At 43.4% G+C, this 26371-nt stretch overlaps 1 protein-coding gene across 4 annotated transcripts in view; it reads left to right on the top strand.

The window, feature by feature from the left end:
* ADGRA1 (adhesion G protein-coupled receptor A1) overlaps positions 1-26371 on the top strand; it is a 1087584-nt gene that overhangs the window by 711391 nt on the left and 349822 nt on the right. For 2 of the 4 annotated variants that reach the window (XM_075348547.1, XM_075348548.1), the window contains exons 13-14: positions 10486-10693; positions 11653-11861. In XM_075348547.1, coding sequence (XP_075204662.1) covers positions 10486-10693; positions 11653-11861 — 417 coding nt within the window. Of the gene's footprint in view, positions 1-10150; positions 10187-10485; positions 10694-11652; positions 11862-26371 lie in introns of those variants that run through there. The other 2 variants (XM_075348549.1, XM_075348551.1) reach the window with 2 other exon arrangements.

Here is a 26371-nt window from a genome sequence, read left to right on the forward strand (position 1 = left end):
CTTCTGCACTTCTGAAAATGCACCGTGTGCCTCTGAAGCCGGGAAGTATATACCCAATTTCACAGGTGCAATGACGCTGCCGAATAGAGCTACTCATATGTGCAAGATTTGCAGGGTGCTGGCGATCACGCTGGCTCTTGAAAATCATGTTACTATGCCCACAGGGGTGTGATAACTTGCAAACTAATGCCCCAACAACTAGTCAATGGCCTAATTAGCATAAGAAAAACAGAGCTTATAAATACTATTTTTTAAACATGACTAACATTATAAAGGGTTGGTTAGGCAGGGAATTTAGCAATACATATACAAATGCTGGTTTGGAGGCCATGAGGAACATGACAAGCTCCCTTTAGGCAATCTTTTGGGAATTAATGATCTGCATGGCAGATTAGGGTTGGGCTGTGAACTAAATTGAGCTAGGTTCATACAGTTAGGTCCAGAAATATTTGGACAGTGACACAATTTTCGCGAGTTGGGCTCTGCATTCCACCACATTGGATTTGAAATGAAATCTCTACAACAGAATTCAAGTGCAGATTGTAACGTTTAATTTGAAGGTTTGAACAAAAATATCTGATAGAAATTGTAGGAATTGTACACATTTCTTTACAAACACTCCACATTTTAGGAGGTCAAAAGTAATTGGACGAATAAACCAAACCCAAACAAAATATTTTTATTTTCAATATTTTGTTGCGAATCCTTTGGAGGCAATCACTGCCTTAAGTCTGGAACCCATGGACATCACCAAACGCTGGGTTTCCTCCTTCTTAATGCTTTGCCAGGCCTTTACAGCCGCAGCCTTCAGGTCTTGCTTGTTTGTGGGTCTTTCCGTCTTAAGTCTGGATTTGAGCAAGTGAAATGCATGCTCAATTTGGTTAAGATCTGGTGATTGACTTGGCCATTGCAGAATGTTCCACTTTTTTGCACTCATGAACTCCTGGGTAGCTTTGGCTGTATGCTTGGGTTCATTGTCCATCTGTACTATGAAGCGCCGTCCGATCAACTTTGCGGCATTTGGCTAAATCTGGGCTGAAAGTATATCCCGGTACACTTCAGAATTCATCCGGCTACTCTTGTCTGCTGTTATGTCATCAATAAACACAAGTGACCCAGTGCCATTGAAAGCCATGCATGCCCATGCCATCACGTTGCCTCCACCATGTTTTACAGAGGATGTGGTGTGCCTTGGATCATGTGCCGTTCCCTTACTTCTCCAAACTTTTTTCTCACCCATCATTCTGGTACAGGTTGATCTTGGTCTCATCTGTCCATAGAATACTTTTCCAGAACTGAGCTGGCTTCATGAGGTGTTTTTCAGCAAATTTAACTCTGGCCTGTCTATTTTTGGAATTGATGAATGGTTTGCATCTAGATGTGAACCCTTTGTATTTACTTTCATGGAGTCTTCTCTTTACTGTTGACTTAGAGACAGATACACCTACTTCACTGAGAGTGTTCTGGACTTCAGTTGATGTTGTGAACGGGTTCTTCTTCACCAAAGAAAGTATGCGGCGATCATCCACCACTGTTGTCATCCGTGGACGCCCAGGCCTTTTTGAGTTCCCAAGCTCACCAGTCAATTCCTTTTTTCTCAGAATGTACCCGACTGTTGATTTTGCTACTCCAAGCATGTCTGCTATCTCTCTGATGGATTTTTTCTTTTTTTTCAGCCTCAGGATGTTCTGCTTCACCTCAATTGAGAGTTCCTTAGACCGCATGTTGTCTGGTCACAGCAACAACTTCCAAATGCAAAACCACACACCTGTAATCAACCCCAGACCTTTTAACTACTTCATTGATTACAGGTTAACGAGGGAGACGCCTTCAGAGTTAATTGCAGCCCTTAGAGTCCCTTGTCCAATTACTTTTGGTCCCTTGAAAAAGAGATGGCTATGCATTACAGAGCTATGATTCCTAAACCCTTTCTCCGATTTGGATGTGAAAACTCTCATATTGCAGCTGGGAGTGTGCACTTTCAGCCCATATTATATATATAATTGTATTTCTGAACATGTTTTTGTAAACAGCTAAAATAACAAAACTTGTGTCACTGTCCAAATATTTCTGGACCTAACTGTATAATAAAATCTTTCTGCACTTTAGAATGCAAGGTAAACTGTGAGCTAGTGCTGAACACATAGTGCTGTCCATGGTCCTGATCGTGAGTCAATGCCAATAAGCCTATTTCAATAAGAAAGTACTGGTATTTCTTCCCTAATTCTTTCACTTTCATTCATCTTCCTTCCCCCCCACCCTCACTTAAGCAACTCATTAATGTTATTATTTGCTTTCTCCAGTTATAATTCAAATTTAATAAAAATTACTATTAACAAAAATCCTACAATAAGAAATGAAGACACAAATTCTGGAAGAAATACTTTGTTTTCTTGAATAATTTCAAGGATGCCATCACTTTCGGCCAATTTTGTTATTGAAACAAAGTATTTCACAATTTGCACAAGCTACAATTAAGATGATTAAGTGCGTCAATATTAGTACTTATTAGTAATGGGCAAGCAAAAAAATGCTCGGGTGCTCAGACTTGCGCACTTGTATTTGTAATGCTTCAGTGCTTGTCTAAAGTAACGAGCATAAAGAAAGTCAATGGAAAACTTGAGCATTTTACCGGTAGACCCCCAGGAGGTCTGGGGGTCCTGAAAGTCAGTGAAATAGATGGATACACCACTGAAATGGGAAAGAAAAAACATGGGAAAAATGCCAGACCATTTCACTGACTCCAGCGTCACTGCTGGGAACAATGGTGTGAGAGTATTACTGCCACTTTATAAATTAATTTGGAATAAATTATTCCAAACTGAAGATAACATGCATTTAACAGGGAAAATGTTAGGAAACATTTGTTTCTGAATTATGACTATATAAGAGAAATTTAATTAGAGAGAGAAACTGCATCCACCACTCGTTAGGCTATGTTCATAGGCATTTTGCTATATTTTTTGCACTCTCATTGCTTTCAATTGTGAAAAATGCTGCAAAAACACTAAAAGCATTAATATGTTCTTTTTATAAAAAAAATATAACATTTTATCATTTTAGTCAGGAAAAAAAGGAACTGTGTGAGATTTCTCAATTTTCTGTCCATTTGTGGCACTCCTAGACTGCTGAAGCCTATGCACTAAGTGCAAGGCCTATCAAAAATTGAAAGGAGGAATTGCAATACACACTGGAATACACATAGAGAAGGGCCTCAGAAAACATTTTTCCCCATTTGGAAGGAGTGGGAATCCTTGACTGGTGTAAGACAATATGTGCAAGGGCTGCCAATACATCTTAGAATACACATAGATTAGGGCCTTAGAAAACATTTATATTTGGAAATAGTGTGACTTCTTTGCCCAACAATAAGGAGTCTTGGAGGCCACTACTGAGAGTGCAAGTGGCACAACATGGACCTTTAGACATCCAACTCCGATTTTGATCCAGCTAAGGTGGGCAGCAGTTCCTCCTTTGCCACTCAGGGGATCAAGATCCCCAAGGCTTCAAAGAGATTGAAGCAGGGGTTTCCAAACTTTTTTTATGATGATGATGACTGTTGTTTTAGCCACTTCTGCATAGTTCAACAATATAAGTGAATGTAAAAATCTTTGCAATAAGGTATAAAAATAACTCATGAAGCCAAAGCACCACACGAAAAAAAAAATAAAATATATATATATATATATATGTATATATATATATATATATATATATATATATAAAAGTCATTTTACAGGTATTTACTGCAAATAAATAAAAACCACAACTTACCTATAAAAATCCTATAACACAGGTCTGCAAGGGTAAAATTGCTTGAAAAGTAAGAGGTGTTTTTTTTTTTACTTTCGGTCACTGAACTCAGTAAAAATATTGAAAAAATTCCATCACGTATAGTTCTTCACAAACACTGACTCCATAGGCTTTTTCCTGCAACACACTTTGACCACTTGGTGTGACCTTTGGTGGATGATTTTGATGTCATTAAATTGGTTAGAAGTTAATGGACGCTATGCTGCAATAGGGTGTTGTGGACAGAGAAGATTTTCTTAACCCAGCTTCCAAAGAGATAACATTCATAAGAGTATGGTGCGGAACTTTCTTTTATACCTGTCAGTATTTAGTGATTTTAGTGGATTAAAGGCAACCAACCAGCAGGTTTTTCACATTTAAAGTACAGTATACTGTAGTGGTATACTGGTGCTAGGATGCTGATTCAAATCATACCTTCAGTTTAGCGAATCGAGGCTTGATTACATAAAAATCCTTCAGCAAAGCTTCAGAAGTGATGTCATTGGTGCAGTGGCTTGAGCATCGCTAAAAGACTTTGTGGGACAGGTGCTCTGTAATGATTCCTCCTCCTGCCTTGCATCCTTTTCTGTATTTAAATTTTACACCACCGCCTCCATTGGTGGTGGCGCGTGTGCATTGCTAGTGTGACATTCTCTTCAATAAAATCGTTCAGAAATTGGTGCATGCTCGTACCACAATCTGGGTGGCAGCTGATATAAGTACAGACAAGACTGGATAAGCTACAGGTTCAGGTTAAAAAAGGAGTACAGATCCAGGAACATGTGCTGATACTGGTATACTTAAAAATGGATACAGGAACTCAGGCAGGTACCAGCACACAAGAACAGATACAGGAACACAGGCGGTACGAGAACACAGAAATGGATACAGAAACAGAGGCTGGTACCGAGACTCAGGAACACAGGCTGGTCTCAGGACACTGGAATGGATACACTAGCACAGGCCGGTACCAGGACACAAAAATGGATACAGAAACACAAGCTGGTACCGAGAAACAGAAACCAAGACAGGAACACAGGCTGGTACCGGGACACAGGAACAAAGGCTGGTACCGGGACACAGGAACACAGGCTGGTACCGGGACACAGGAATAATGGCTAGTACTGGGACACAGAAACATAGGCTGATAACGGGACACAAAAACACAGGCTGATACTGGAACACAGGAACGGATACAGGAACAGAGGCCGGCACCAGGACACAAGAATGCGATTGTGACGCCCCTGCGGTAACCAAGTGTCACAAAAATAAGGTAACAATTTAGATAACAGCCCAAGTCCAACATAACTGTACCAGCCACTACACACACACTAGCAGACCAGGACATTTACACTCGCTGTACCTGGCTCACGTAGACAGATGACAGGGTTGGGCACTGTTAGTTAACAGGCAGCCAACTGGGAAGAAGAGACCAGACCTGGGGGAGGAGATAGTGACCAGGGGAGTGTGAGTAGACAGTAAGACAGTCAGAAGAGTTTAGGAGGAAGAAGTAGAAGGTTGGAGTGAGCAGTCTGCAGTAGGAAGTGGAAGAGGAAGATAGTGAGGAGTTTAGGAAGTGAAAGAGGAAGGGTGTCAAGACAGACCAGAGACTCTTGAGACACATAGAAAGAAGGAAAGACACTGCAAATACCTGAGTTGTAAGAACAACCACTCACTCAGAGGAGAAAAGTAGCTGTGGAGTGAGAGAGCAAGCCCCAAGGACAGAGGGACCCTGTGGGGTGGACATCCAAAGCCCCCAGTACTTTGCACACAGGGGTGCAGATCCCCAGAACAGACACGGACTTTAAGCCCTCTGTTAACTCTGCCAGGTGGGTGGGTTTCCAGGACTCATCTGCCACCCTTTTATGTCCGAGGCATCAGCAGCAAAGCGGGACCGGGACACATACCCTTAAATAGTCCAAGCTGCCTGCGGCAGGACCCAGACACCAGGAGGACCTCCAAGTGCTCCCTGCCAGGGAGGACCCACATATACAGGATTGCACAGGTGGAGAGTGGCACTAGGTTGGCAGGCATAGCCATCAGGACAAGGGCGCACCTGGAATTCAGTACATCTCAGGGCGTTGAACCAGTGAGTAAACACCATTAAACTCCTTTTCTTGTCTGGACTGTTTCATTACCGCGCGCCTCCACATTAACTCTTCACCTACCCCTGGGGAAAAGCCCTGCTCGCGGAGGGCTCCACCATCCACGCTGCCCCCATCCATCATCCTCACTGGGAACCTGCAGCGGTGGCCCTATCATTCCTGGCCGCAAACCGCGAGTGGCATAGTCGGACTTTTTTTTTCTTTTTATTTTTCATTTAAAAACTGTTCGGTGCCTCTGGGTCCGGGATCCCTTGAGCCACGCACTGCCTGGATCCGAGCAGCTCGGCTGCCCCGGGGCGCGACACGATCATTAACTCAGGCTGAACCCGGGAACCAGAAATGACATCAGGAACAACAGAAGGGACTGGGCCAGTGGAGAAGGTTCAGTCACTTGGACAGGTATGGTTTTGGTTATAAGTTCAGGACTGCTTCTGGCATATGGGTGAGTACTGAATCTGGAACACAATCCAGGGAACAGACAACGAGCTTGCAAACACAAGGCACACTGGTTACAGAAAACAATGTTGCACAGGCAATAGGGGAAGGATGCTTTAAATACCTGGTACTCCATAGTCATAGACTGGGAACACATCAGGTGTCACCTGGTACTCTCCAGCGATGGAGACACATTAAGAATGCTCGCACTAACACTTTAAGAAGCGGGGAGCAGACCTGCGCATGATCTAAGCACACACCAAGAAAACCCACATGGCGCTGGGGGCGGCGTCAGGCACAGATGCTGGGGGAAACAGCAGGGTAGTGATTGGAGAAGTAAGTGTGTCAGTGTCCATGATGGTTAGTCCAGGAAACACTGGCATTACACCGAACTACACCGGACTCAAGAACGTAATTGCAGAAATTTCAGTTGATCCCACGAAAGTTCTGCTGCCACCACTCACCACTCCACATTAAGCTTGGACTGATGAAGCAGTTTGTGAAAGGTCTACCAAAAGAAGGAGAGACTTTTTTAAGTACCTGTGTACCAAGTTTCAGGCACTGTCCAAAACAAAAGCTATAGGGAGGGATTTTTGTAGGTCTGGATATTTGGAATTTCATGAAGGACGTTTTCGAAACAAAAATGAAAGCTGTTGAGAAAAGGGCTTGGGATTCTTTTAAAGAAGTCGTGAAGAAATTTCCAGGTAACAACAAAGATCCAAAATTTAAGTCCAATGTGGAGAACATGCTGAAACGTTTCATATAGCGTTGCGTTGTCTGATGAATTTGAAGTTACATTTTTTACATTCCCATTTAGACTACTTTACTGAAAATCTTGGTACTGTTAGAGAAAAGAAGAAAGATTTCATTGGGATATCAAGAAGATAGAACAGCGATACCAAGGTTGATGGAACGTGAACATGACAGGGGACGACTGCTGGATGCTTCACAGGGAAGATCAGCACTGCCTTCTATAAGAGTAAAGGATCAAGAGACGCTCTGAAAAGAATAGGTAAAGGCGCAAGAATTAATTTCTAAAAGAGTGGCAGAGTGAATGTTCAATACATTTTTATATATAATTTTGTGCACATTTTTGACTACAATAAAAAATGTTCTTGTTCATCTCACTTGTAATTTCTTGCCCTTTTTGTGCAAAATCCATATGTGATGGTTAAAATTTAAAATATTTCTTGAAATTGTAGACTATGGAAACATACGTGTAATCGGTGTCATCCACAATGCCTTCGTCTAGGGGTGGCACCATCAAAAAGCTTGTCGTAGTGGCCAAGCTTTTATGAGCTAGTTGTGACAAATGTATTAATTACCATTATAACTACTGTTGGTTTTAATATGAATGCAAGTTTTGCCTGAAAATCTGTGTGTGATATGTTTCCAGTATTTAATCGCTAGTGTTTATAGCGTTGCATAATTTTTGGCACGTGGCACTTTGCCTATATTACGATAAATGTCTTTACTGTGATAAATGCTTGATTTAAGCATATGGCACTTTGCGAAAATGGAACCTTATTTATACTTAATCTATTTTTTTTTGCCCGGTATGTACATCTCCTTCTGCTATATTTTATAAAATATTATTTCTTTTTCTGTGTGGTGCTTTTTTTGTGTGTGTAGGATTTATTATTGAGGCAGGAGAGCATGATGTTCACATCTGTGTGTGCTGTGTGTGGAAGACATCCTAGCAGTTAGTCTCCACTCAATGGCTCATATATAAGCTAAAAATTAGACAACGATGCTGCAGAAATTTGGGGAACAGGCAGAATAAAAGTCAACTAGTGGTGAGAACTAGTGTTATTCCTCATGTACACACACAACTAAAAAGTCACTGAAATGTTTCTGAAAAGTCACTTAAAATAACAGGTATGTTTTAATTTAGTTGTATATGGATGTTATATAGCTAGTCCCAAGCCCAAATCCCAGTTCTAGGAGCCAAGCATAGCAGTTGCTTTGGTGGACTCATTCTGTTCAACCATCATGTTGACCCCATGCAGTGGCACAATGGGGTAAGTCTGTCCCAAATAAATTTGCCTGGGGTACTAAAAGTTAGATAGGGGGCAATCAACTCATTATTGTGGCTCTCTTCGTAAAGCGGTAATCTGCAATGAAACATCCCCTTTAACAAGATGTATGTCTCTGTGGACTTTTACTTGTTATCAGCACCATTTTCTGGTCAAAGGAAGGAGAGGAAAGAAGAAAGGATTGAATATATAAAAGGAAGGGAGTGAATGAAGGAATTAGAGAAGGAAAGAAAAGAAAAAAAAGAAAGGGAAAGAAAGCGTGAAAAAAAGAAAGAAAGAGGGAAACAAAGAAAGAAAGAGGGAAAGAAAGAAAGAGGGAAAGAAAGAAAGAAGCAAAGAGAGAGGGAAAGAAAGAAAGAAAGGGAATGGAGGGAAAAAAATGGAAGGAAAGAAAGAAAGATGGAAGAATGTAAAAAAGATGAAAAAAGAAAAAGGGAAAGAAAAAAGAAGGAAAGAAAGAATGAAGGGAGAAAGAAAGAATGATAGGGATTGAATGGACAAAAATGAAAGAGAATGAAGGAAGAAAGAAAGAAAGAGGGAAAGAAAGTAAGAAGGAAAAAAGAAAGAGGGAAAAAAGAAAAAGGAAAGAAAAAAGAAGGAAAGAAAGGGAATGAAGGGAGAAAGAAAGAATGAAAGGGATTGAAGGAAGAAAGAGAATGAAGAAAGAAAGAAATAGAGGGAAAGAAAGTAAGAGGGGAAAAAAGAAAAAGGGAAAAAAAGAAAAAGGAAAGAAAAAAAGAAGGAAAGAAAATGAAGTGAGAAGGAAAGAAAGGGAATGAAGGAAGAAAAAAAGGGAAAGAAGGAAAGATAGAAAGAAAGAAAGAGAAAGCGAAAGAAAGAAAGAAAGAAGAAATGAAGGAAGAAAAAACAATTGTGACAAAAAGGAAGAAAGAAAGAAATGGTTGCCAAATTGCTAAAAGCTGGTTGCAACAATGTAGCAGAGGCAGCAATGAAGCTGTAGTAGACGCCAGTGCTCTGATGATCTACAATTAGCCATAACTGTAACAAGTAGCTGATATCATTTAGCAGACAAATAAAACTGACTGTAGACACAATAAGACAGAGCAAGAGAATGAAGAAAGGCGTAAAAAAGCAGCGTAATATAATCATATATGCATGTAAATGTCTACACTGGCACCTAAGGGAAATCTCCTTGAAATGGAATCTGTAAACTTGGTAATTATACATAATAGCAGAACACAGTGGATAATAAAAATGAGTGGAGTGCTCAGAACGGGGAGGTTGGGATCCGCTTCTCCCTATGTTTTTTCGACTAATTCCCTTATTCATGAAGGTCTTTGTGACTCTGGGCTTTGAATTGCTTTTAAAGGTCTACCCCCAGTGACGTTGGCTTCCTCTATGGTTTATATGAGGGAATAACAAGGGATTAACTCCTTAGTGCCCAGGAAGTTTGCAGCCGCTTCTTCATCCCTGGAAGCTCTTCCCTTCCAGCTAAATCCATCAAATACCAAAGTATTTAATGCTCAAGCTGCGTCTAAGCGTTCCTTGCTTTCTGCCGCTTGCACTTTTGTCACTGTCTCGGGGCAAGATATTGTTATTAAATCATTCGATCCCGAAGACCGTCCATAATGCATGAACGTGTTATTTCACGAGGAGCAATGTTGCATATCATGAGTTTTGTCTTCACACCGCATTATCCCGTTTCCAAAATGATTCCTGCATCCCTTTAAAGCTTTGCTTTGCAAGCAGGGCTTTAATATAAGTTGTCTGATTCTGTATTAAGTGAAGGAGAAAACCTGGTAGAGGTTGTCTCTTTAAATCAGATCTGCAGTGTTGATGGACCCTCTAGCAGGCATGGTAGGAACCATTCTCACCTCTGCAGCAGGGAGCTTGACCATACAGACTTACACATGCGATGGGAATGCTTTCCCAGTTAATATGCACTCTGCCAGTCTTATTTCCATGGTTACAGCTCCCGCTTGTATGGTTGCTTCCATTCTGCAGGAAAAAAAAAATAGGAAGCGATCGCATATTCTTAGTGCTGTAGTTTAAAAAATCTAATGAAAGCAGCCCTGTTGTGACTTGCATTTTCAATTTTTTCTTTTTTTTCTCCCTCCTGCTCTCTCTCTCTCCCTCTCTCGCTCTCTGATGTACAGAACACTGTAGCCATCGCTTCCATTCATTTGCCACCGTCTGCCTTTGCACAGTCTCCTTCATTGCAATCTGTTGATAACTCCAGTTGCAAGCTCCAGCTTATTGTCTTTCGGAATGGAAAACTCTTTCCGATCACTGGGAACACATCCTATCTTGCAGATCAGGGAAAACGTCGGGCGGTTGCTACACCAGCTGTGCTTTCTAAAATAGGTAAGTTGCTCTTTTTTTTTACCCTCTTTATTCCGTGCCTGACGTGTGAATTTGCAGATTGGGGGGGGGGGGATAGTGTTTTTGTTTTTTGTTTTTGCACATTGAGACGGTGGAGACGAGTCGTTCATACAAGTATCCTAGATGTATATTTATAAAATGTGGCCAAGTTGGGAGATTAGAAAATGTAATTGATCTTGACTTTGGGGAGCCTAGGACTCCTAATGTCATAATTGCACTGCATTAATGAGGAAAGTTATTGCGGTACCTATGAATGGTAGTACCTTGCTTCTTGCATATTAATGCCCATTCATGCAGTTCGGCGAGGAGTAAGAATCATCCTCAGCCTCTTACTGTGTTGTGCTGCAGACAGAGCAAAGGGTTCTTCTGAACGTCAACGCTTTCCATGTGTGATGGGATTATGAATGGTTACATAAGACGTAGAGAAGCTTCATAATAGTCGTCGGTGAGCCCAAAGTTGATGGCACGATAATTAAAAGTGCAATTAATGAACATAAAACTTTTCCGGATGGAGTGTAAGCCTCGAAAAACAGTAGCCACCTCCTTTTGACGTGGCAGTGGGCTTAATACAATCTGATCAGAATGGTAACAAAAGAACCTCATGTTCTATTTAATTTTTTGCCTAGCGGCTTTAGATCATTGTATTTTTGGGATGTGCGATCCATGTCTTTTTCTTCATAGTGTGTAGCCACCTCCAGCTTTGCAATCCACATAGCATCAACCAATGCTCACAATTATCCACAAAAAAGGGTCCCGGTGCAAGAATAATATATGGGTCCAATATATCATCATATTGCACAATTCCACCTGTTTTGCTCATAAAAATGGGCCCCAATCTCTTGGGCCCCTGTTTGGCCTCACAGGTTGCACCAATAATATGTCCACCCTTGCACGTCTGCTCCCATAAAGCCTTTTATCATATGTTTTTTCTTATTTTGCAGATGGGTACAATTTCGGAAACCTCAGTCATCCATTGACCATAGCCCTGAGACACTTTACAAGTGGTATAGACCCTATTGCTGCCTTTTGGGATTTTGACCTTCTTGACGGACATGGGGGCTGGTGCGGAGAAGGTTGCCACATAATTACCTCGACTGCCAATATATCCACCATTCAGTGCACTCACTTCGGTAACTTTGCCGTGCTAATGGTGAGTACTTTTAACAGTGAAGGAAGCGGAACAAAAAAAAAAAAAGCCAAATAATTCCGATAATTGTGCAGCGGACTGTGTGTTGAAGGCAATGGGAAGCGCTCTTTTCAATTTGCATTTGATTCCTTGCATAAAAGTTAATAGGCGGTGAATGATCAAGCCTGGCCGGGGCTGACGCTCGCTCTTTAACCCCTCGTGCGCCGGAAGGTCTAGACATGAATCACTTTGCATGGCTTTTTTGTTATCTATGAATGGATTCACAGCTGGCCTGTATGCCAGAGCTATTGGGCAGGAGTTGAGGACTGATTGATTAACATCAGGCAGTTTATACATTGCAGGACTGCACCCGAGATGGTTGTCTGCTTTGTTCCTGTCTTGCACTGTGTTGATCATACTAATTAGTTGCAGGAATACCGCAATGGTGAATCATTTAATAAATGGTGGAAGGATAAGGATTGAGAGATCCACTTTGAAGATAAGAGGCTCTTGTTCATTGCATCTGCAAAGATTGGGTAGGAATAAATGCAATGGTTGGAGGAAAAAAGGAAATACATTTATCTTTACTAATGGAAGCATTTGCTCCGAGCTGACTGTGTGGATGGGCTTCATTGCAGTCTTTTTTTTTTTACTATCTCTCCATAGAAAGTTATCCCATTGGGGTTATTAGGAAAACATTTAACTTAGTAATAAGGAAATCCGATTGTCTTATTATTTTGGCGTTGTGTTTATGATGCCGATAGGGATTTTAATAACAGCGTTTTCGGAAAGGGTTTTGTGGTTTCCGTTGGATTAAGCGTAGTAATTGGCAATAATGCGTAATGCAATATGCAACGTGTCGGAGGCTCGTCGTGCATCGGCTGTTTGTATTAAGTTAATGTGGCTTTTTATGCGTTTGGAAAAGGACAGGCACAGACGACAGTGAGATTGTGAAGACGTGTGCAGAGAATTCCAAGCTGCTGCAGTCACGGAGAGCACAGACGTCAGCCAATCATCACGGGAGGCTGTGACCCAAGCCGGAGACGATATCCATGTGATTATTGCTGTCTACTTCATGAGAAACTAAATTGATTACGAGCTAGATCCACGGTCGTCCATTAAAAAACATCGGACGTGCACAAAGCTTAGAATTGTGAGGTGCCTACATCACAACAAGAGTCGAACTCTGGCTCACCGGCTGCTGGTGAACTACAAGGCTCAGTGTGATAATCCTTGTGGTTCCATGCTATTGGCTATGTGCCAGCCTCCCCTATGTGCTGCATACTAATTTTTGCAGGTCAATACTTATTGCATTGAGCGTGGTCCGTATTTTCACATTAGGTTCGGAATATTAAGGTGTCCAGTTGTGCACACATGGCTAATTTACATAGTTTTCATCTGGCTCAATGGAGAATGCTTATTTGAGAACAATTATGGCATACCGGGACTGTAGAGCAGTGCAGTGATGGAGCAGAATTTATTGCAGCATTTGGATGTGGATATTGAGGGTCTCTGCGGAGGTCCGGTCATATACTGTTTATTATCTTATCTACCGTATATAACGCCGCATTCAGGCATCCAGGTTTTTCCTGGAAAGAAGACGTTCCCATTATAGTCTACAGTGCTGTTCACATATCTGTATTTTTTTTATGCAGACCAATTTTTCCACTAAAGCCACATGCACACATTCAGAATTTGGTGAGGTTTTTTAACCTCAGTATTTGTAGCCAAAATCAGGAGTGGGTGAAAATACAGCAGTGGTGCCTGTGTTTCTATTATACTTTTCATCTGATTGTTCCACTCCTGGTTTTGGCTACAAATACTGAGGTAAAAAACTCACCAAATACTGAACATGTGAAGGTGGCCTCATCGGTCCACTGGCTTTCAAATATGGAAGTAAAAAACTCAGCAGATACCTCAACATGTGCACGTGTCCTTATGAAAATCTGCCCACTGTGCACATGTTGAGTATTTGGTGAGTTTTTTACCTCAGTATTTATAGCTAAAACCAGGAGTGGGTGATAAATAGAGAAGTGGGGCCCATGGTTCCTCTGATTTTTCCACTCCTGGTTTTGGCTACAAATTTTGAGGTAACAAGTCACCAAATACTCAACGTGTGTGTACCGCCCCGCGCTCGGCTGCTGCCGCCGAGCCGCTCGGGCTCGGGTGTGTGTCGGTGGCTCGAGCGTCCCCGGACCCGGGGGTCACGTCGCTCTGGAAAGGGGGTTTGTTTTGGTGATCGGGTGGGTGCGCAGCCGGGGCCGCTATGGAGATTGTTCTTGTCGCCACCCACGGGTCGTGGTGATTGTTGGCACCACCACTGCTGTTGATGGCGGGGGCTCCCAGGTGGCGGTGTTGTGGCGCAGCTAGGTGTTGACCCCTCCGTGGGTAGGGGGTGTGGGTCCCGGGGCCCGCTGGGGTGATGATGGAGCTGCCGGAGGACTGCAGGGCGGCGTAGCGCAGTGCTGTGCCTGAGGGCACTGGTGTACTCACTCCGAGAAAACACACTTCAGTCACTGGTAAACCAAAAACGGGATGGTGGTCGGTGCCCACAGCTGGCTGCGTGGTTCCTCCTACTCGGGTTGGTGGTGACGTCTTTTCCCTGCACCTCCTAGACTGTATGACTACTTATGTCTGAACAACGGTAGTCCACTCCCCTACTTGTAGGTGCCAGTGGAGCCCTCCTGCCCGCAGGCGCTTGCCCATGGGATCTTGGTGCCTGGGCGGTGGCTTCCTATCCCCCTCGGTGGGCTGTTGCCGTCTATCGGGAGTTTGGGTGGGAATGGACCTAAAGTCCAGGCCGCAATCAGTTGATTCGACTCCGTCCAGTTGCTTCTGGGCCTTGTACGGGGTCTGAGTACCCTTCTCTGGTGCTCCGGTTTCGGTTTGACTCCCCGATTCGGTACCGGCGGGCTACGACCCAGTCCTGGTGCCTTGACGGTTCCACCGGTTCTACTCCCGGCCTCCTGCAGATGGCCACCACCGTATGTCTTCTGGCCACAGGGTCCCTAGGCTCCCACCTAGGCCCTGACAGATTTACTCCACAGCTCACACACTGCTACCTCCTCTCCTTTCCTCTCCCTAACACAATCTGTTTGTTTTTCCTCGCCCCTGCCCATCAATCCTTCTCGGTGGGCGTGGCCAACCGCCTGACCCCAACCCCGGGTGTGGACATCTGGAACAGATAGGGTTTTTAGTGACTGGTGTAACCTTTTTGGGGGGCAGGTGTTGTGCAGGGGCCTTATAGGAATCTGCCCACTGGCTAGTCCAGGGCGTCACATGTGCATGTGGCCTTATAGGAATCTGCCCACTGAGTTTCTTTTGTAGGCCAAATGCACGTTTAGTATTTGGTGAGTTTTTTACCTCAGTATTTGTAGCCAAAACCAGAAGTGGAACAATCAAAGGAAAAGTATAACAGAAACATGGGCATCACTTCTGGATTTTTTTATGTACTCCTGGTTTTGGCTACAAATAGTGTGGTAAAAAAAACCTCACCAAATATCATCAATATGTGCACATGGCCTTTTGGAAATCTTCCCATTGTGCACGTGGGCAAAAAAAATCTGATCCAGCACACTAATGACAAACAGTCCTTTTTTTTTTCTTCTAAGCCACGTTCATACGTTGAGTATTTGGTCAGTTTTTTGCCTCAGTATTTGTAGCCCAAACTAGGAGAGGAATCATCAAAGGAAAAGTATAATAGCGGGCACCACTTCTGTATTTATCACCCACTCCTGGTTTTGGCTACAAATCCTGAGGTAAAAAACTCACCAAATCCTGAACGTGTGAATGTGTCCTTATGCAAAATAAATCTCTTGTAATAAATTGGATCAAATTGTGCAAAAATGGATTCAAAATACATTGTATATATTGGGTATATGAGGGTACATGAAGGTCACAGTGACGTTGCATCAAACGATGAGGGTCACATCACGGCCTACCCCGGTGCAGTATCGCAAAAAATTCAACCTCGTACAAACTCATAAACGACTATGATCCCATAGGCTTCAATGTAAAGTACACGCGACTTCTCACATTTCGCAATTTTTCCTATCTGTGATTTACCTGTTTTTTTGTATTTTTTTTATGGACTTGCTATGACTGTCAGAAACAAATATATTGAATAAACATGCCTATTCTATCTATCTATCTATCTATCTATCCATCTATCCATCTATCCCTCTATCCCTCTATCTATCTATCTATCTATCTATCCATCTATCCATCTATCCCTCTATCCCTCTATCTATCTATCTATCTATCCCTCTATCCCTCTATCCCTCTATCTATCTATCTATCTATCTACCTACCTACCTACCTATCTATCTATCTATCTATCTATCTATCTATCTATCTATCTATCTATCTATCTATCTATCCATCTATCCCTCTATCCCTCTATCCCTCTATCCCTCTATCCCTCTATCTATCTATCTATCTATCTATCTATCTATCTATCTATCTATCTATCTATCTATCTATCTATCTATCTATCCCTCTATCCCTCTATCCCTCTATCTATCTATCTATCTATCTATCTATCTATCTATCTATCTGTCCATCTATCCCTCTATCCCTCTATCCCTCTATCTATCTATCTATCTATCTACCTACCTATCTATCTATCTATCTATCTATCTATCTATCTATCTATCTATCTATCATTACTTTATGTTCTACAGAATCTGAGATACAGCCTGTGTAATTTTTCAAGAGCTCCATTCACAATTCTGCTTATCAACAGACACCACCCAAGCTACTTAGCTGAGCTGGGACTGTTTTGCCTCATACACTTGGAAGTCATTTACCTAAAATCTGCTAAAAGCATTGACTTTAGGTAGTGGAAGCACTAAAGAAAACGTATGGCACAAAAACGCACCAAAAATTCACCAAAAAATGTATGCGTTTTTCTACCACAAGGTGCAGTTTTTGGTGCAGAAAATTTCTGCAACCAAAAACTCAGTGTGCGTTAGTCAAAACTTGGACATGCTTGATCCTTCCGTCCTCAGACTTCATCTGTATCGGTAAAGTCGCGAGTCCATCATACTCATTAGACCATCTGACAATTGCAGTGATATCAGTATGTTCAGCCATTCTTTGTCTAATCTGTGTGCTGGGTTCTAGCCTTTCTGACATGGGATTACTGTACAGTTTAGGTAGGGTAAGAAATGAAACTTTCTAGAATGAAAATTACCAAGACAGCTCTGTGTTGACAATTAAAGAGGTTATACACTACTTTTACATTGATGGTCAGCCTTAAAATAAGTCATCAATGTCTAATCGTCCGGGGTCCAACACCTGGCACCCCCAATGATCAGCTGCTCCTGGTGCTGGCGGCGGCAGGCAGCTGGAAATGCTCAGTTCTCCGTCTTCTGATTGTGGCCATGGCAGTGAACTGTACATCTGCCTCCTATTGATCTGAAACAGAGGCTATGTGCAGTATAGCTGGAGCTGCTTTAAAAAGATGGGGCGCCGCCGGGACAGAGTATGGCTGATCGGCGGGAGTGCCAGATGTCAGGCGCCAGCCAATCAGACATTGATAACCTATCTTAAGGATGGACCATCAGTGTAAAAGTAGACAACCCTTTTAATTGGCAAGGTATTCTGGGAGAATTTTGCTCTGAAACTGCAGAATTAGGCTATGTGTCCACGGTAGAATGTACCTGCGGATTTTTCTGCATGAAAATCCGCGACTTTCGCGGCAAATCCGCCGTGTAAATTGGTTGTATATCAAATATGAATTTGTGTATTTAAAGGTGAACATACACTTTATAATGTTCATTTTTGGAAGTATTTTACATAAAAATGATGAGACAGTTTTAAAGCTAAACAGCCATTTCAATAACTCTTGATAACTATATGATTGCTGGGATCCAACCTCTAAATCTTCCAACAATCCACTCAATGCAACTGGATATTGTTAGGGGTACTTTGCACACTACGACATCGCAAGCCGATGCTGCGATGCCGAGTGCGATAGTCTCCGCCCCCGTCTCAGCTGCGATATCATGGTGATAGCTGCCGTAGCGAACATTATCGCTACGGCAGCTTCACATGCACTCACCTGACCTGCGACGTCGCTCTGGCCAGCAAACCGCCTCCTTATTAAGGGGGCGGGTCTTGCGGCGTCATAGCGACGTCACACGGCAGGCGGCCAATAGGAGCGGAGGGGCGGAGATGAGCGGGATGTAAACATCCCACCCACCTCCTTCCTTCAGCATAGCCGACGGGAGCCGCAGTGACGCAGGTAGATGTTCCTCGCTCCTGCGACTTCACACACAGCGATGTGTGCTGCCGCAGGAGCGAGGAACAACATCGGACCATCGCGCCAGCGTAATTATGGAATTCGCCGATGCTACACCGATGATACGATTACGACGCTTTTACGCTCGTTATTCGTATCATCTAGGATTTGCACACTATGATGTCGAGAGTGACGCAGGAAGTGCGTCACTTTCGACATGACCCCACCGACATTGCACCTGCGATGTCGTAGTGTGCAAAGCCCGCCTTAGCCAAGAGTGTTGCCATGCAGAGAAAATCTTTATGGAGGACTCTTCATTCTCAGCATAGGTGAGAGTCTTAAAGGTCAGGCTCCAAGCTATAATTAAGAAAATCCATATCCAATGATTTGGTATCACCTAATGAAAATGGGAGTACCTAATTATGTTTTCCAGCTAGGCAACCACTAATTCATTGTAAGGCCAAATTGACGCGTTGCAGATTTGTAGCACATTTGCGGCGAGGATTCTGGACCGCAAGTCTGCAGCAATTTAAAGTGACAAATATACCTCATAACCATAACTTCTTATATTAAAGGACACGGGTGCCCACAATGGGGCACTACCCGTGCCTAGCACATACTCCAAAACATATGAAAAAACAAGAGAATCCAGAGTAATAAATAGTGCAAAGCATATAACAATGTTTATTAATGTATGAAATAGACAGAGACACACAAAGGAAAAATGGCCATTATAAAACACCATAAATACACCAATGGGGGGATATAACCCCAAGATGGAACAAGGGGATGACTACAAAAGTGTACAAAAATAACCCAAGTTAATGTAGAGTCAAATAGATGTTATTCTGCAAAGTACTGCAAGTAAAATATAGATGTCACATCCTAGCAGGTATTTTTAACCAGTACAATACAGGTATAGCAGTTAATGGCAAATAGACAATTCAAAAGTGCTAAGTGCAAAAGCCACAGGTCCCAATGGAGGGGACCCCCCCATGTAGATAAGCCCCCTAAACCCCCAACGTACGTTTTGCAGATCAGCTAATACCCCTGTGGACACTGCTTCCCTCTCTGATGATGTCATCCTCCATTCTTCTCAAAAATATAGGAACATACAATTGAGCACAGACAAACCAGTCAGACATTCATCCTTGGGAACTGTAAGAAAAGATTCTAATGGGGAAACCAATTAGAGAACTAAAGGGTGCTTTACACGCTGCAACATCTCTAGCGATAGCTAGCGATGTCGTGCGCGATAGCACCTGCCCACGCCGCTGTTTCATCATGGGGGTGATCGCTGCCGTAGCGACCAATATCGCTATGGCAGCGTCACACGCACATACCTACTTAGCGACGTCGCTGGAGACAACGAACAATCTCTTCTTTAAGAGGGCAGTTTGTTCATCGTCAGTGCGGCGTCACTAAGCGGCCGTCCAATAGCAGAGGAGGGGCGGATATGAGCGGCCGGAACATGCCGCCCACCTTCTTCCTTCCTCATTGCCGGTGGACACAGGTAAGGAGATGTTCGTCATTCCTGCAGTGTGATACATAGCGATGTGTGATGCCGCAGGAACGACGAACAACCAGCGGCATGCCCCACCAACGATATTATGAAAAGGAGCGACGTGTCAACGATCAACGATTTTTGACTTTTTTGCGATCGTTGATTGTTGTTCCTAGGTGTCACACGCTGCGATGTCGTTAACGACGCTGGATGTGCATCACTAACGACGTGACCCCGACGATATATCGTTAGCAATGTCGCAGCGTGTAAAGCACCCTTAAGAGTACTTCAATCGATTGCTGATCCTAAAATTGAGATAAGTCTCTACTCACTTGTAACGCCAAGTGTAACATTTGGTGACACATTTAACGTGAGTAACTTCATGGTTAAATGGCCGTTATAAAATGTAGAATGCCAATACATGAGGAGCCAGGACTAATTCGGAGAACATACTATTGGCTGCCAAGTTCCTTTTCAAAATACCGGATTTTGTGCCAAGTCTGCTACTCATAGCGATATCTTCTCTACTGAGATCTATCTCTTACCAAGTGTAATATGCCTGCCCGTGTTTAATGCCAAGTCTAATATTAATAGCCATATGTGGTACTGTACCAAATCTAATATGTAGATTCATTAGTGCCAGGTTTAATTTACACAGCCATACATAGAAAAGTAACACGTGTAAGCAAATCGATGAACCCAGCTTTGGGCTGTTCATCGGCTTAATCCTTAGATCGAATATTTTCTCAAAGCTTGACCCATTCAACGCTGAGCTGGAAACAACTTTTGTATAACTTTCACGGGTGTGTCATGGGTGTCAGACAATCATGTGGTTTCTGGCAATAGAAGGTCACAGTGTTAGGCTGCACAAAATGCTCCCTGACTTTCTATTGTTCCTGCTGTCAGTATTCATTGCAATAAGTAGCTTTCCTATTGGATTTTCATCTCTCCCTCTTTTGGACCCAGCAGGAGTTCGCCTTCCACCCAGCTGCTGATCATCACTACTCTCTTGGTGCTTAAATACTCCCTTCTTCCCTGGACTGGTGCTGGTGATATTATTCAGTTCATTCTAGCTCTAGTTGCAAGGGTTGCAAGGAGGTGGCTTGCTCTCATGTGTAGTATCACTGCTGAACCTTTTCTAAACTCCTGCCTAAGTCATCTGTGGATAAGTAGTTCATGCATTTTCCCTTGTATGATATTCTTTTAGCGTTTAGTGGGGTTGACGAAATCCTCATCCCACCTGTTCCCTATTTAGAGTCCTGCACTAGGAATACTTCAGGTCATGTAACCGGCTCGGCGCATAGGTGCAAAACCTATCTAGGGTGGTGGGGGATCCCAGGGACCAGCAACAGTTGGTTTGGTCAGGGGTCACCATCTCCCCCCTTCCCTACATGCAGGTGTCCTTTTCCCTTACCTTTTGCCGCTTGCTTGGTACTTCCCTGTACCTAGCGTGACAATACCTCAGCACAGTGTAGAGTGCCCAAAGTTCACCAGGCACATAGGAGTCTACTTTTAATTACATTTTAAGGGGTAACTAATCATTTTCCAAACGTTTTGACGTGTCAGAGTTTGATCAGTGAGGGTCGAGGTCGTAAGACCCCCAGTTGTTAGTGTAATACATTTGCTCAGCTGAATAGTGTCATTTTGATCAGTTTTTCTCAGTGGTGAATGTGCAATGTACAGACTCTGTATGGATTCGTGCCACGCACACTTGGTTCTCCAAATAGAGCTGAGCTAAAGGGACACAGCACTCAGATGAGCATTTCTGCACCTTGTTTCGACTATTGTGAGGATCTAAGCACTAAGTTCACCAGTATAAAAAGTTCTGACATGTCCATGCCATAACAATTGCACCACCAGCTATATCTTTATTTATACAATAAGTTACTATAGCACTGAAAAATTGCTGTTTTAACTCATGTGCAAATGAGACTTAAGTGCTCTGAACCTTACCAGAGCACTTCTCAAGCCTCTGCCTCACTTTATTCCCTGTTGAGCCACACTTTTCTCTGCTGTGAACTGTCAATCAAGGAGAAAAATGTAGAGATGGGAGGGGAATAGAGGCAGTGAGGGTGGAGTTTGGGAAATGCTCTGATCCCACCCAGAGCACTTAAGCATAATTTGCATATGAATTAAAACCGCGACAGATTATATAAATAAAAATATAGATGGCAGTATCTTTCAGTGAGCAGCATGACTATATAAACATTTTGTTGGGGTGGATCATTCTGACAGATTTCATAGAATCATAGAAATCATGGATTAGTAGAGTTGCAATGGACCTCAAGGGCCATTGGGTCCAACCCCCTGCGAGTGCAGGCTTTCCTAAACCATCCCAGCTATATGTTTATCCAGTTTCTGCTTGAAGATTTCCATTTCTGGAGAGTTCACTACCTCCTGTGGTAGCCTATTCCACTTCCTGACTGCCCTCACTACCTCCCATGGTCCCCTGTTCTACTCTCTGCCCTCACTACCTCCTGTTATCGCTTGTTCCACTCTCTGCCCTCACTACCTCCTGTGGACGCTTGTTCCACTCTCTGCCCTCACTACCTCCTGTGGACGCTTGCTCCACTCTCTGCCCTCACAGCCTCCCGTGGTTGTCTGTTCCACTCCCTGACTGCCTTCACTGTCAGAAAGTTTTTCCTAATGTCTAATCTGAATCTCCTTCCTTTAAGTTTCATCCTATTGCTTCTTGTACTTCCTTGTGCTATGAAATTAGGGTGGTTCCCTCTGCACTGTGACTACCTGTCAGATATTTGTAGACCGCTATTAAGTCTCCTCTCAGTCTTCTCTTTTTCAAACTAAACATCCCTAATTCTTTTAGCTGTTCTTCATAAGACATGGTTTGCAGACCTTCTACCATCTTGGTGGCTCTTCTCTGGACTTGCGCCAATATATCGATGTCTTTCTTGAATTGGGGCGCCCAGAACTGTACACAGTATTCCAGGTGGGGTCTGACCAGGGCAGAGTATAGGGGAATAATTACCTGTCTTGATCTAGATTTACTTTGAGGATCTTTGCTTTTTGCAGTGTTAAGAGTGTTGTCAGAGAGCGTTTCAGCCTTTGTAGGACCTTTGCACAACATATGGATTTAAATTGGTGTAATACTTAATTACCCCTGGCGTGGCACTGCAGGGAAACTGGATATTTACAGTTGATTGCTATGATTCCCAGCAAGGGACAATTTGCAATAACTTATTGTTGATGGACCTTTTAAACGAGAAGGGATTAGAAGAAAGTGGAGACTAATTACACGAGGCAAAGATCCCCTGGATAACTGTTACTGCGCATGGACTAAGCTCTCTATGAGCTAGTAATATATGTTCTTAATAAACTTTATAAACAGATGTTATATCAGAGGAAAGGCATGGAAAGTTGGATTGCAAAAGTGTACAGAGAAAGAACATTTTTGGCCTTGCTATTGCTGTGAGTCCTGGATAATCGCCCAGTTTGACCATCCAGGGACCAGTCCAAGTAAAACCTGCCTGTTATTTTATACTCTCTTACCCATTATTGCTGTTTTGCGTTATTTGTTTGTTGGCTTTCTCAGTTAATTTCAATAGATGTAAGTCATAAAATAAAATGTACTTCAGCTTTATAGTCTGTGCAGAAACACGAGTTCAGCCATGAAGCTCAGCCATGTGAGCCACAGTACTAGAAAAGCTAATACCCATTGCGGGGATTACAAGCGAGGTATCAAGTTTGCAACAACGAGTGAAGCTCGAGAGCACAGATAAAATTGATTAAAGATACAATTTAAAAATATATACATATATGTATATATATGCTCTCCCAGGAAGAAGCAGCGGCGAAACACGTCAGGCATCACACAGTTATATATATAATAACACCATAGTGACTGCTTGTAAATATGTTTGATTTGCAATTAATGACAAACAAAAGCCAGTTGCACTCTTAAATGCTAAAGCATGCAAACCATGAATGTAAGAATATAGACATGCTGTGACGCCTGCCTGGAGCCACGGACTCAGGATTGGTGAAACAGGTGAATAGAGGCAACCATCCACAAAGCAGGAATCCAGACCCCGCAACCCCTACACAGGGATTTGGAAATACGACAGGGCCCAGGTGATCGCGGCCCATGGAAGACTGCGGTCCTGAGAAGAGCAGTAACCAGGCAGGGTCAATCCAGAAGGTAGAACAGGGACAAGAATTGTCATGCGGGAGAGTGGTCAGATAACAAGTTAAGGGTCAAATCCGGAGCTAGCAGCGAAGTACAGAAACTGCAGGCAGAAGAATGGTCAGGTAATCAAGCTAAGGGTCAATACACGGGATTACAAACAACAGCAAGGAACCAGAGACCAGCAGGGAATTACAGGACTATATCTGGCACCTGCCAACAGAAGGGAGAAAGCATAAGAGGGGTGTGGTGCTTTCCCATTGGCCCCAGCTGAAAGGCAGTTACTCCAGCCGGAAGGCACACACCACCACAGTGAACCAGTGGTACTGCAGGTCCTAGTGAAACCCAGCCCAATAGATGAGCGGAGCCTGCGCACAGCAGAGCCACTGACTGCTCCCTCGTCCCCAGCACCGCCCACAGTGGTGACGCGGCGGAGTCTGGTGATTGAAGCAAAAGTCAACTTTGGTGGCGACGTGACACATGCATTACTGCTAAATTAAATCTAAAAAAGGTTTATTTTTAGATATTTTGCATACAAGAATAGCCATTTCTATATCTGCCCAGTAGCCACGTCAAGGCAATATCATATTACTGGGAACCTACACTGAACTGAAGCCTCTCCCTGGGTTTAAAAACCCCACGCGTATGGATGAGAATGAACCTGCTATAGAGAATAAAATCAATATTATTTCTATCATTTTAAGAAAACTAAAAAAACTCAGCAGAAAAAGCCACCAGCCAACAAGGGTCAAATGGCAAATGCACTCGCAGGATGCAGCCAACCCCCTATAATAAAGGCGGGGGTAATATAGGTGAAGAATACTGATGAGGCAACCACTCACAGCCGGTAGCCGAGTGCATTTGCCATTTGACCCTTGTTGGCTGGTGTTTTTTTCTAGTGAGTTTTTTTTTCTTCTGAATTTATGTCTTTTTGCGGTGACTTATCTATCTAGCAGGTTCTTACTCGCCCATACACATGGAGGTTTTAACCCCAGAGAGAGGCTTCAACTAAGTGTAGGTTCCCGGTAATAAGAGATTGCCTTGACGTGGCTACTGGGCAGATAAAGAAATGGCAATTTTTGTATACTAAATATCTAAAAAGCAGTAATTCATGTCTATCTTCTTACTTTCATGGTTCCATGCTTTGGCATTTCAAAGTGCAAGTCTTTTTTTTTCACTATATGTCATGTTCAGTCATGCACCGTATGTTAGGGAATACCTCAGTCTTTTTTGTCTGGTTTGTAATTAAGACTTGTCTTATTGAGGGCTTTAGCCTACTAAACCTTTACAATTCTGAAGATTTTTCCTCGTCATTTGATCACTGTGCACTTTATATGGGATATTATGTTTGCTTTCTTGGTTTCGCTAGAGGCTATATAACAAATGCCATATGTATACATGCGATGTTATATGTAAATACCATTGGCTCAAGGATAATGTCACATACATTCTTGTCTATAGTGTCCTTGGATATACTGTGCTATGTTATATTTCCTTACCTCCACTGTTATCACTATTTTTTATTACATTTTCTATGTATTTTAACTATGTAAAATCTATTTTTGTTAAATGAACATGTGGCTATTATTGTATATTTGCATGCTGGCAATGACCACTCGTGCATGATTATTACTACTTCTCTGGTCTATAGGCTTGCTGCCAATTTTTGTATTTTTTATATATATATTTTTGTATGTATTCATTACATAGATTGTGTGCAGGGCCGCCATCAGGGCATTACTACTGTGCCTGGTGTAGGGGGCCCGGTGAAGAGAGGGGGCCCGGCCAGGCCCGGGGTAAATACTTATCATTATTAAGCCCCCGGCAGGACGAGCCCCTCCTCTTCACCAGGCCCCAGTCACAGCAGCAGCAGAGGGGTCTGCAGTGTCGCTTGACCTCCTTACATGACTAATTTGCATGCGACGGGGCGGAGCATGCAAATTAGCCATGTACTGTAGTGGAGGCAGCGTGATTAGAGCAGAGCGCTGGCACGTCATCGATGGGCCTTGCAGCAGTGTGGTGAGGTCATCACTCTGCGACCTCATTACACTCCTGCAAGTAACAGCGGCAGAGGGGGCAAGGACGCGGCAGCCAGCGGGACAGGTAAGCGCTGGGAGCTGAAGACATTCGCCGGGGGGGGGACGAGGTGGCCCGCCCGCTCGCTCGCTCATCTCATCTCAGCCCGGGGGAAACCCGCTTACCTCAGACCGGGTGGGGGGGGGATGAAGTGGCCCGCCTGCCCGCCCGCTCATCTCAGACCAGGGGGGCCCGCTGCTCTCAGACCAGGGGGTGTCAGGTGGTGAGGTGGCCTGCCCGCTGCTCTCAGCCCGGGGAAGGGGCCCTGATCCCAGCCAGGTTCAGCTAATCTCAGACTGGGGGGGGCCTGCCGACCCCAACCCCTGCCTTACCTCAGCTAGATTCGCGGGAGGGCGCTGAATTGTCTGTGTCTGTGTAATGAGCTGTCTGTGTATTGTGCTGTCTGTGTCTGTGTAATCTGCTGTCTGTGTCTGTGTAATGTGCTGTCTGTGTAATGTGCTGTCTGTGTCTGTGTAATGTGCTGTCTGTGTCTGTGTAATGTGCTGTCTGTGTCTGTGTAATGTGCTGTCTGTGTTATGTGCTGTCTGTGTTATGTACTGTGTTATGTG

This window comes from Anomaloglossus baeobatrachus, chromosome 5 (genome assembly GCF_048569485.1).
Source record: "Anomaloglossus baeobatrachus isolate aAnoBae1 chromosome 5, aAnoBae1.hap1, whole genome shotgun sequence".
Lineage (NCBI taxonomy): Eukaryota > Metazoa > Chordata > Amphibia > Anura > Aromobatidae > Anomaloglossus > Anomaloglossus baeobatrachus.